Below are 13,681 nucleotides of genomic sequence, written 5' to 3'. Positions count from 1 at the left end.
TTGAATTTCATGGGTGAATGAGCATTGTAGGTACTTGATTTTATTTTATTTGATCTTCTTAAAAGAATCTGTGCATTTTGACACCATAATCACCAACCTGTAATATTTATCTGGGAGATACCATGATACAGTATATTTAAAAAGGTCATTGACCTTTGACCTTGAAAAAAAGCACTTTCCCCAACCCGTATTCCTTCTAACTTTTTTTGGGTAAATGTTGACACCCATACCTACTCAAATCAGTCAAAAAACCATTTCCAATAATTTTATTCCAGTTGGTTACTAATTACGGGATACTATAAGTCGATCATTGAATTCTAACGCACCAAATGCTATAGCGCCATCTACGTTTACTGCATTATAACTAAAAACCGTAGCGGACGGGTTCGCTACAATACAATGAACAAGTTGATGATGTCTATCCGCACTTAGTCTGCTGGGCAAACCCTTCACTCGAGTTAAGGGTCTTAATGTGCAGCCTACTTATATGCCTTGTGTACTGAAGGTTATCTTGGAACAGCAAGTTTTGTATGTGCTAGTCTTTGCGTGGAGGCACACTGGTTGGTCGAAGTTCTAATCAGGGTCTGTGCCTGCAGACTAATCCGCACTTATTCTTTTTTTTTTTTTTTTGGAAAATTATATTTCGTCAAATTTCGTCCACCAAGGTCGGAAAACATGAATTGACTACTGATTAAATGTGTAATATATTTATCATGCAAACAAGTCTTCAGATAGTAGAGGAATATGATTTAATCTAATAACTTAATAAAATATGAAGCGGAGGTACTGGGGTGAATGCGGAAGCACCCCTCATGATTTTTCAGAGGGTGTTGCGTATGCTATCACATAGGAAGCACTCCATTGCCATCAAGTTGACAAGAAAAAAAATGATTGAAATAGAGGAACATTTGGCAGCAGAAACTTATTTATTTATTTATTTATTTATATATTTATTTATTTATTTATTTATTTATTATTATTATTTTTTTTTTTTTTGCTTCTTTTTTTTTAGTTACCGAAATCCCCTCGGGCATCATCTAGTTAAAAAATTTTTTAACGAATCCCCCAGCACCCGCTATTTGAAAAGTCCTTTCTATGGCACTGGACGTGATATCACCAGCCCATTAAAATACACTAACAGCAGTATTTTGTAATCATATTTTAATCAAAATTTTCAGCATTTTGGTAAATGAGTATCACTCTATATCATTTTCAGCCTGTGACGGGTAGCTTTGAGCATCTTGATACATGATCACAACACCATGTTTTTACCCTGCTTTTTGCGTTGGCCTTTCTATCTCAACACGAAACCTCCAGCTTATTTGGCATATCTAAGGGATCGGTGCCTCACCAAAAAAACCCCGACATGATTCCTCCAACGATTATAATGGAAGACGACATTCTCAGTTTGAAAATATTTCATTTGATCTTCCTTTTGCATAAAAATTTTGACCTGACGTGCATGTTTGTAAAGTAACAGTGTATGCTTGCCAATTGGGCAATGGGGGGGGGTATTCCTCAATCTCATCGAATTTATTTCATGAGCTATTTAGTTGCATATTTGCTCTGTGCAAGGAAAAAAGCGAGGAGTGAGGGAGTGCGTCTTTAGCGTATTGACATTACAGAAATCAATCGTTTCATTTCAGCTTCAATGTAGACTGCTAGGACGTCTGATTTCAACTGATTTTATTAATGTCAGAAATCACATCTTCATCAAGTGATTCAATGTGTGTGTAATGTAGACATGAAAGAGCGCCATCTTTTGACGTAGAATGGATAGACATGAAGGTGGATTCCCGATAGATGATACCCGACTTCAGATCACTGTCACTTTATGGAAGCCATTACTGGGTGGTTTCTAAAGAAGAAATTCACTTTCAATGGGTGATTCAATAAGCAACGTGCGTTGCTCTGTCAGTGTATACATTATTTTGTGTTAGATATACATTTCACTTTCATTAATTGCCATTGCCATAATCTTCTTTATAATTTTATAATTAAATGTATTTCTTGTGTTGTGTTATTATATTTTGATATATTATTTTGGTGAAGCGTTGAACATAATTTCAATATTACAGTGGCGTAGTTCTTTGAATTTTTAGAAGTAGCACAATGGTCACATTTAAAGGGATGGTCCAGGCTAGAGATATTCAAATCTCAATAAAAAGAAAAAAAATCAAAAAGCAATATGCTAAAAATGTGATCAAAATCTGGTAGAAAATAACGAAGTTATTTGAATTTTAAAGATTTGCATTATCATTCCGGTGAAACACTGAGTTCTACTGTTCTAGGCATGTCTTTATGAATATTCATGAGGTAGGCTGATGAAGTCATATCCCCGCCAGTTCTTTTGTATTGTATTATATGAAATTAGATTTATTAAACTTTTTTTACCAAGAGCTAAAACAATTGGATGGCAACTGATCAAGTGCAATAGTTATTTATTGCTGCAACCTATTTTATCGTAATAGAGACACATCATTTGCACATGTATGAAGAAATGAAACGTGTATGATTTCATGTAATAACATAAGAACAAGGAAAGTGGAGATGTGACATCATCAGCCCACCTAATGAATAATCATGACCATATGCAAATAACTGTTTTCACAAAATGTTTAAAATTAGACAAATTAAAATTCAATAACTTCCTTATTTGTTATCCGATTTTAATTAAATTTTCGGCATTTGGCTTTGTGGATTTCACTCTATTTAGTTATTATGAACATTTTCAGCCTGGACCATCCCTTTAATATAATTTAATATTATTTAATCGTACAAAATTTCCCAGTGAAGCAAAAAAGTAGCGTTCTGATTGTTCCCCCCCCCCCCCTCTTTCTCTCTCTAACTCTTTTCTATGATTTTTTTTTTAATCTCTTAAATTCATTCGTTCTTGGCAAGCCCCTCAGTTATGTTTCCTTTTACTTAATTTCGACGAAGCCAGATCTATCTATACGGAATTCAAATTCATCCTTTCTTCAATTTTGTTATGAATTTTTATGATTGACATGGTTTGTGATGTATTTCACTTTGTAATGTAATGTTTCTTTGTTTCCTAGATAAGAAAGGAAAATACAAATACAAACTCAAATACAAATTCACCCCGTCCCCTTCCCCCCAATCTCTCTCTATCATCCCTTGTCTCTCGGTAGTTCTTCTTCTTCTTCTCTCTTTCTCTCTCTCTTATTCCATCTGTATTCACCTTGTCTCTCCATTTCTCCTTCTCACTCCTCCACTTCTCTCTCTCTCGCTCTTTCTCAGTCTTTATTCTCACTGTCTCTCCATTCTTTTCTCTCCCCTTCTTCTATCTTTCTCTCCCCCCCCCCCTCCCCCTCTCTCTCATCTGTTCTTTCCCTTTCCTTTCCGTCTCTTTATCCTTTTATTTTCATATATATATTTTTCTCTATATTTTTTCCATCTTTACTTCCCTCGTCTCTCCATTTTTTTAATCTCTCATTCCCTCCACTTTCCCACCCCTCTCTTTTCCCTTTATCTTCTCATTCCCCCCCCCCCCCCCCCATTCGTCTGTTACCATCAGTCCTACACTCTAAATTACAGGGATTTAAAACAAGTCCACATGGACTGTAGTTAGGGACCAATCGAATTCCGGATTTAGTTTGAATCCTTAAGATTCATTTTTAAATCTCGAAAGATTTAAATTTAAATCATTTGAGATTTAAATTTAAGTCGTTAGGATTAAAACTAAATTCAGAAATCGATTGGTCCCTAGCTACAGTCCATCTGGACTTATTTTAAATCCCTGTAATTTAGAGTGTACATGCCCAATAAAATCATTTGTAAATCACTAATATGAACTGCATATAGAGTCGGGTTTTTTACATTTAATTTCGTTTATGCTGACAAAATTATTTGATTATAACATTACATGATTGTTTGTGCATTAAAATCACCCTCCCCATCACCATGATAATGACCTCAAAAAAAAAACTGCAAAGATTTCGATCAGTTTAAAAATATTAAGCATTTATTCAGATCGGTTGATACTTGGTTTTTAGATGAGTAATGTGCATACAACTCATTGTGGATTGGTAAGCTTTTCTCGAAATGTCGTAGATAACCCATAGTGAAGATATAGTTAGATCGGTTGATAATTGGTGTTTTGATCAGTAATTTGTATACAACTACCGGTATATCATGTATATATTGCATTGGCAAACCTTTCTCGAAATGTACTAAATACATTAACCCACAGTAAAGAAAGATATTTCCTAACTATTTTCATATGACTATTTTCAGCTCTCAAGTATTTAAGATTAATTTCGTCTTGATTTAAGTCTATCCAACAACAATAATTTTGCTTTTTTTCCTAGTAATTCACAATAAAGTATAATAAAAATATATTATATCAAAAGCAAACGTATACTTTCTACTCATCATTCAATATACACTTGAAAATAATAGATATCATGATATACATTATATCATAATAATGTTCATTATGCATGTTATGTACAATAGTTTTCCAAGTTTTATGAAGCGAATTATAATCAGCTGTATATATTAAACATCATACATTGAGCAAAGTCGGTATTTTGTTTGACATTTATTTTCATTTATGCTGACAAAATTTCTTGATTATATAGTACGTGATTATTTGTGTATTAAGAACACCCTCTTCATAACTATGATAATAACTTCAAAATACACCATGTATTTTTGATCAATTTAAAATCTTAGATATTCTTCCGATCGGTTGATAATTAGATCAGCAATTTGTATATCACTATACAGTGCGTCCCACAAAAAACGAAACCGACATTTAGCGATGATTTATCATAACTTAATCATAAATACAATAGACAAATTACCTATCAATGTAAATCTAGGATCTCCTCTTTCATCTGATATTACTGAGATTATTTTTTATTTACACATGAGTGAGCAAAAACAATATGAAGAAAGGATACCAAAAACTCATTTGGCGGGGGGTATCTGAATTTTAAAACGAGAATCACATGCCTAAAAAGTTCAATATCTGCTCTTTTATTTGATACCTTAATCACAAAAAATGGTCAAGAAGTAAAAAAGTTATGTTCCCTCGAAACAATGCTTGTATTTCCATAATTTCATTAAATAAACGTGTTTTCACCGGTTTCCCACAGAAGCTATCGCATAGTTAACAAAAGAATTAATGCATGGCTGATAGTCAACAAAACGGAGTGTCGAGTGATTTTGAACGCTAGCCTGTAAAACCTCTTCATTTTATGAAATTATTGAAATTCAAACCTTATTTCAAATAACCAGAACTTTGTTATTTCTTGACCATTTTCTGTAATTGAGGTATCAAATTAAAGAGCAGATATTTAACTTTTTCAAAATGCGGTTTTCTTTTTTGAGATCCAGATACAGCCCGCCAAATGACTTTTTAGTATCCCCTCTTCAAATTGTTTTTACTCACTCATGCGTGAATAAAAAATAATGTAAGTAATTGCAGATGAAAGAGAAGATTCTAAGCTTTACAATGATAGGTCATTTGTCTATTTTATTTATGATTAAGTTATGATAAATCATCGATAAATTTCGGTTTCGTTTTTTGTGGGACGCACTGTATATTGCATTGGCAAACATTTCTCGAAATTTACTAAATACATTAATACAGAAAGATATTTCCGAACTATTTTCACTTGACTATTTTCAGCTCTCAAGTAGGTAAGAATAATTTCGTCTCGATTTAAGTAATATACATCAACAAACGGTTTATTTTTCTATTTAATAGTGTTAGTAATTCACAACAAATTATAATGAAAATATATTATTTTAAAAACAAAAAGTATAGTTTCTACTCATCTTGCAATATACACTTGAAATAATAGATACTAACATCATCACATTATACATGTTATATCATAATATAAATGTTCATTATGTACATTAGTTTTCCTAGTTGTATGAAGAAAATTGTAATTAGCTGTATAAGATCAAACAACAAATATTGAGCAAAAAAAAAAGAAGTTTGGATTGTCAAGCGTTTCATTTGACATTACCCATAGTAACAGCGCTTCTCAGCCAATCAAAAACAAGAAAAATCGTTAGATCTGACATATCACCGGAAGAAAATGTAGACATATAGCACTATATCCCGTTCCATTTTTAGGAACGAACTTTCAATAACCTATACTATATAGACAATAACGGGCAATTGAATTGATAGTTGAAATAAAGCATAAACCCTAGCTAAACTTAACCTGTACAAAGGTGATTATTGTAAGAATAAATTCGGTTGGATTTTTTTTCTTTTGAAAAATGATATACTCCTAACTTAAAACAACACACCCTAGACAATAACGATTTATATACAACTTATTGCAGCAACATGGATATCCGTGTCGTATTACACAGTACAAGGGGGTAATTTAGGGGTTAAAAGGGAGATGGGGGGGGGGTAGATGTATAAGAATAACCACACAATTTGAATCAATTATGATCAGAAGAATACAACCATTTTCATCTTAAGAATATTCACTTTAGCTAATGCCTCTGGAATAGACTTCCAGTTTACACACTAAACACAATTTAAAATAGAAACGAAATAAACAAATGGATTGAATCGAGTTAAATATTATATTAACATGAAACCACGAACAAAAGCTACATTATGGGCAGATATTTGACAAATTATCTAATTCTGTCTGTTAAACAAAAATAGATTCCTGTTTTATTTATTTACAGCATGGTACGCTAGCCTATCATGTGTTTTTTTTATTGACATATGATCTTTATAATGAAATTAATTTGACATAATTTCATGATGTTGATAAACATAACTGAACGTAGTAGGTGCGAATACATCATTACAGAACGTCGACACAAATAACTATTTAAAAAAAATGTTTCACTTCCATATTATTGTTACTTAAGATTTGATAGTCAGGTAGCCAATGTGTAAGATGATATTATTCGTGTTGGGAAACAATTAATCAGTAATCTATGTTGAAAATATTAAGCGATATGAGGATAAAGTAAAAGTTGTACAAGCGAAGAAAAATGCACTGATTGAAATAAGCAATATGATGCAATGCTTTCAGGAATCTGATGAATATACCGTGTGCTAAATATTTTTGAAAAAATCTCACCTATTTTGTTATACATGACTAGAGAATATTTAATTGGCAAAAAAAGAATTATACGGGAAACATTATCCCTTTCCCTTTATATTGACATATGAATGTAGACTAAACAAGAACCCTATTAAACACCATTATTTACGAGATTTTATCTTATTTTAATCTAACTTCATGAGGGGGGATTGTGTACATTACGAAACTTAAATTTCATGCAGTTTTGACCCCTTTCCGTTCTTTTTTTTTTTTTTTTTTTTACCACAGAATAAAAAACAATGAAATCAACCAGGGTACCATTTCATAAAACCTGGCTATGATAACAACTCCAGTTTGAATATCAAATTTCATTGGATCAGCCAATCAGGAACCAGAATCGTTATTGTTGTCATGGTAATTGACATTTTAGCATGAGTTGCTATCATAGTCAACATTTTTATGAAATGGGGTCCTGATTAATTGATTCGAATCAAATACCTTAAAAGCTGAGAGCAATTTTAATCGAGGAATAATCCGATCACTATTAGGAGAATAACATCAGTTCAGTTATTAACACGTTCAATTCTGAATTCAGCCATTCTAAAAGACTTTCTACAATAACCATCTGGTTCAAGTAGGCAATTCGTTAACACATTTTGCATTTATTTTGTTCAGGTTTCGAGTAAACTATTCATTTGGATCTGAGTGCATTCATTACAGACCTAAATCTAGACGGAGTGGACATTAGCGACAGTTTTCTATTTGATATGGATTGATACAACATTATACACACCATGGCCATGTGTATATGAATGTAGTCACGTACATATAGAGATAGAAGGACGTAAATTGAAATGGAAGTAAAAGTGAAAACAAATCTCTGGTCTATATTTCTCTTACAAATCCGATATTATTCCTTTGATAGTCTAGATGATTTACAAGATTAATGTCTTCTTGTAGAGAAGAAGTTTGTTTCCATCACACCCTATAAAGTTACCAGTAGGAGTAACGAGACAAGGGCTCATTAAGTTAGTGCGATCTGATTGCTCGTATTCCACGATCTTCCTTGCCTGGATGATACCATCACGTGACACCTGATCAACTGCGATGGGATTACGCGCTCCATCCCAGTACGCGATGTAGAGTGTGTCTGTCAGTTTGTCAACGCGACACTGTGGCCAGTCCGACCCATCACAGTGTATGACAGCCTTCTCTTCTCCTGATCGTGAGATGACAGTGTATTCATTATAACCTGTGTTCACAACGATATCACCTGATGACAAGGCTTGTATCTCACCCCACACCACCTTACCCTGCATCGTAATAGTGTTTACTATCTTATCATCAGCAGGATTGATGACGTAGATATTAGACTGATAGAACTGAGCAGCGATGATCATCCCATCCCTGTCAACATCAACATACACACTATTATAATCGTCTCCATTCCCTGGTATGCTGATGTATCTAATCACCTTCCATTGTCTGTCATAGAGAGTGATGCATCCATTCAACCTGTCACCCGTGCGATCATCTCTCTCCTTACCACATACTATTACGTTACTGTCTATGGGCGCACATGATGTAATCCACACACCTCCATCAATGACTTTCTCTGTGTGTTGAGTGTTGATGTTTGTAATATACATGACATTGTTACCTACGTCTCGCACACATATCTCATCATCACTGACTAAACCATGCACATACGGGTAATTAACAACCGATGGAATGTGAATTGACTTGACAAGTTCCCATTTACCGATATACCCATCAATTTTACCATAGTATTCTCCACCTACTTCCCCCTCTACAAATTTCACTCTCTCAACTTCATTCTGTATTCGGTCAAGACAATCGCTAACATCTTGATGAACATTAAAACTTAAATTTTCATCAATAGATGCAAGTACTTGAGGAGCTTCATTCACCAATGTTTCATCATGTTGGTTTATACGTTTGATGGTTGATTCAATGTTCTCTACAGTGTTTATTACATGCTGATTCTTATTAGCAAGATCTTTGATCTTCTTAGAAACAACTTCGCTGATTTTTTTTGCATCTGATAAAAGTTTTGCTTTTTGGTCTCTGATGATTTGTCGCTCCTTTTCTCTCTCGGTGTTGCAGTCTTTGATCCGTTTTTCTCTCTTCTCATTTACTAGTCTTATTTCCTCATCTGCCTCCTCGTTAATAACCCTAATCATCCTGTTCTCCTTTTCTCCAACAGATTCGATCTTGTCGTAATATGAAGCTTGAATGTTGTTGTCAATTTTCCGAAGATGAGTACTTCCAGACGTTGATGTAGTCTTTATTTTCGCTTTGAGGGCTTCCATTTGTTTCTGAAGTTCCTGTATTTTTGGCCGTTTTTCATCTAGCTGTCTTCTCCTTTCGAAGATAACATCCTCGATGTCGTCTAGCTCACATGGTTTCTGGCTGTGATTTTTGGTAGCGCATGGATGACATATGGGAATTTTGTGTTTCTTACAGTAAAATTTGATTGGCTCACCATGCTTGTCACATGACCAGGTCATGTCATGACCTTTCCTTGTACGAAGCTCTACCTCTCCACCCTTCTTTGTTGGGAACTTAGACGCCATGACGAAGAGAAAATGGGGACAGTAGCCTACCTAAAAAACAAAACAAAAAACGCAAGAAAAGTTAAAATTAACTCAAGAAACATTTGAACAAAAAATTACGAGGATATATTAAACATTATCTCGCTTTCTCAGAAACCTTTACAGTGAAAGTGTTCTCAGATTTAATCTTAATTTTTCTTGCTTTGTTTTGTGAACCGATAAAACAACGCTTAATTTAATACTTTTTTTTTCTCTTTAGTTGAATTAAGATCCTTGTATAATGTATTATTAAACACGGATACACGAAAAGGTGCAGTGTATACACAAATTAGGAGGTATGGTTTTTATTTTTAGCTCATGATAAACGTGGATCAGTGCTCAAATTGCAAAGAATTTTGGAAATAAATTATGATAGTGCGTAGAGAAAACGACAAACAATGTCAAAAAGATGTCTTGTATGTTTAGGGCCAACATTTAGTATATGCAGTGAGCATACTTTACAGCGAAATTTAAATGTTCAAAGAGAAAAAGACTAAAGGCTCTTTTCATTGTAAAAAAATGTTATACGAAATTCCTCATGTATAGAATAATGATAATAAGATCAGGGATTTCGTAGGGAGGGGCCAAAACCTGACCTGATTTTGGCGCCCTTTTAGACAGAAAAAAATGCGCCTCGTCCATCCCTGCCGAGCAAGAAAAGTGCTTTAAATGCGTGGTGAATTATTTTATTTCCTAGTCACATAAAACACGGCATTTGAAGACCACTAATTCTAATCATATTTTCATAAAGGAAATAAATCCACATATATATATTTTTTTTCTTTTCCTCTTCTGAGGTACTTTATTTCATAAAATCAAATCAAATAACAATATAATCACATGTATACAAAATTAATCAACATGTATAGAAAAAAAAGAGTAAATACAGATGCAGAAATGGTAAGAGTATCTAAAACAGAAACTTCTCAAGTTCTTCTGAAACATCTTTCTTATTTTTCTATTTCCACTGAGCATAATTCCTGAAATCATTTTTAAATACCATCCAAAATTGATTGACTATTGAACAATTTATTCTTGAAGTAATTTAACATATATACTTTGTACACTGCATATTGTGCATAAATTAATAATAGGTTAATCAAATTAGATTTAGACTCACTGATTTTAAAACCAATTACAATATTCTTTTCTTCTAAATAAATGTCTTTTTGAAACCAATCTAGTATTAAAATGTGAACCTTTTTCCAAAAATCAGTTACTTGGTGACATTTTAACAAAACGTAAATAGATGATTTAGGTTCGTTACAAAATGAGCAAATAATGTTTGACGAGATCTTCCATTTTTAAAGATTTTTTTCTAAAAGGGCAAAATATTGTGCAATAATTTGAAATTAAATTGTCTCACTTTATTATCTCTGATATGTTTCAACTTAAAATCTAATACGTGCTTCCATTCATAATCTACTGGTAGTTGACAAATTTCCTCCCACCACCCTGAAACAGAGGGATTCTCTTGTTCTGATTCATTTAGTAATAAATAAAAATGTTTTGCTTTCATGCAACAAACTTTAATGAAATCACCAGATGATATTTCAAACATTTCTGGTTCATTTTCTGTTTCATCTTTGGTGTAAACTGTATTTCTTGTTTCACTCACCCATACTTTTGGAAATGCCTTTTTCAATTTAGAAAATTTGAAATGTATTAACAATGAATTTGTGCCCAATCGTCTTTGTAAGGAGTCACACGATATCCACTGCCCATTTTCAAAAAGGTCACTGACTTTTTCAATCCCGTTAGCTTTCCACTCTTTAAAATATAAGAGGTCATTTCCGTGTTTAATATTGCTATTGTACCATAAGGTTACACTTCGTAATTCCGAAGGTTCGTAATTCCGAAGGTTCGTAATTCCAAAGGTTCTTTATTCCGAAGGTTCGTAATTCCGAAACACGCAAACTACCTATACCTCGATGTTCGTTAATCCGAAAACGTAAAAGGGTTCGTTAATCCGAACATTTGGGGCGTTATTCCGAAGGTTCGTTATTCCGAAGGTTCGATAATCCGAAAACGAAATAAGGTTCGTTGTTCCGAATGTTCATTAATCCGAAAACGAAATAAGGTTCGTTGTTCCGAAGTTTCGTTAGTCCGAAAACGAAATAAGGTTTAGTTTTCGGACTAACGAACCTTCGGAATTACGAACCTCATTTCTTTTTCGGATTAACGAACCTCACTTCGTTTTCGGACTAACGAACCTTCGGAATTACGAACCTAATTTCGTATTCGGACTAACGAACCTTCGGAATTAAGAACCTTCGGAAATACGAACCTTCGGAATAACGAACCTTCGGAATATCCGAACCTTCGGAATAACGAAGCTTCGGAATTACGAATGTATGCGGTACCATAATACTTGATCGAACACGTCTTTAACGTTATTAAAATGAACGTATCTCAGTTCACTCCAGTACATAAGTAGGTTGACATAAAACTCTGGTAATTTGAACTTCGTACATAAAAAAGGCATATCTTTATTCGAACAGTTCATTCTCAAAACCTCCGATACATCTCCGATAAGGTTTATCCAGAATTTAAAAAATAGTCTCCATTGTGACTTGTCACCTTTAAGGTATTTTGTGAACCAAGATAATTGTAATGATTAAAATTTGGTTCTTAGGTTTACCATATCTAAACCCCCAATTTGCTGGAGAGCGAGTAACAACCGCTCTCTTGACTTTTTCTTTTTTGGAACCCCAAAGAAAACTGTAAATTAATTTGTTAAGTTTAGTCATAGTATTCTTTGGAATTGGTAAACATGTCCCAATGTATACAAATTGAGAAACAATAAGTGTTTTTATAATTGTTATCTTTCCATAATATATCAGGTTTCTCATTTTCCATACCCTCAAAAGAGATCTCACCTTCTCAATTTTAAAATCCCAATTTAAACTTTCACATTCTTTTTGTTTGGCGGAAATGTATACACCGAGGTATTTTATGGGCTGGTTTGTCCATGCTAAATTGTCCAGTTCCTTTTCTTGGAAAGAGGTAGACATAGCATTTGTTTTCATTAAGTTTAGTTTTGGGCATGCTAAAAGACCAAACGTTTCAACTTCTTTCAAAGCCAAATTTCCCGACTCTATAGAGTTTACAAAAATAACAGCGTCGTCTGCCAATTGTCTGATTGTGACATAACGACATTTTCTTGAACAATACCAACTGGCATGACTGGATTTTCTGAGGGAATTCGAATTCCATTAATGTAAGCATTTTGCTTTATACTCACTGCCATGACTTCGGTGACCAGTATAAAGAGGAGACCTGATAAAGCGCAACCCTGCCTCACACCTTGCTCTATTTTGAATTCTTGGGAGACCCAACCATTATTAATTACCTTCCCTATCGCATTGTTAAAAAGAGTTTTAGCCCAAACTTTAAAAGTTTCTTTAAACCTCAGTCTATCTAGTAACAGAAAAAGGAATTCGTGACTAATGTTATCGAATGCCTTTTTTAAGTCTAGAAAAATTAGAATCCCTGGGGAGTTCTTGTAGTGACAATATTCAATAGTATCTAAAACAAGGCGGATGTTTTGTACAGAGGAACGTTGTTTTGAATAACCAGTCTGATCTGCGGAGACTATGTTTTCTAACACAGTATACAATCTTTTACAAAGTGCTTTTGGGCGATTCCACACTAAAACTTCAAAAATATCATAAATTTCAACATGCTTTCAATAAGTCATAAGTAGTGTAATATTTTACTATGATACCTAAATTTTATGAAAATAATGAATTTTAACCAAAAGTGAAGTCAGATATAGTTTTTTTAGGGGGAAAATGGAATTTTCAATTTTCAATAATTTTGCTGATTAAATAGTCAAGTACAAACACTGCCTGAAACAACTATTGGCAAAGCACGAGAAGACTGAAAATATTGCAGGTCAATGGAATAATGTATCATTGAATGTTCCAAATAATATCTACAGCATTTTCATGTTCCATAATAGCGGCAGCCCTGATTTTTCCGAACCTATTTTTGGCAATGTCCCGT

General features: G+C 33.6%; 1 protein-coding gene across 1 annotated transcript; it reads right to left on the bottom strand.

The window, feature by feature from the left end:
- Positions 1-4,894: 4,894 nt before the first annotated feature.
- On the bottom strand, positions 4,895-9,685 carry LOC135154454 (uncharacterized). The gene has a single exon (XM_064100598.1). The coding sequence runs from the start codon at positions 9,653-9,655 to the stop codon at positions 7,994-7,996; it is 1,662 nt and encodes a 553-aa protein (XP_063956668.1). The 5' UTR covers positions 9,656-9,685; the 3' UTR covers positions 4,895-7,993.
- Positions 9,686-13,681: the final 3,996 nt, after the last annotated feature.

This window comes from Lytechinus pictus, chromosome 6 (assembly GCF_037042905.1).
Source record: "Lytechinus pictus isolate F3 Inbred chromosome 6, Lp3.0, whole genome shotgun sequence".
NCBI lineage: Eukaryota > Metazoa > Echinodermata > Echinoidea > Temnopleuroida > Toxopneustidae > Lytechinus > Lytechinus pictus.
The sequence above is the reverse complement of the archived record's forward strand: the minus strand, read 5'-3'. Positions and strand labels throughout refer to the sequence as shown.

Excerpts from the sequence above, each read along its gene's own strand:
- LOC135154454 (XM_064100598.1), bottom strand. The coding sequence starts at position 9,655 with ATGGCGTCTAAGTTCCCAACAAAGAAGGGTGGAGAGGTAGAGCTTCGT.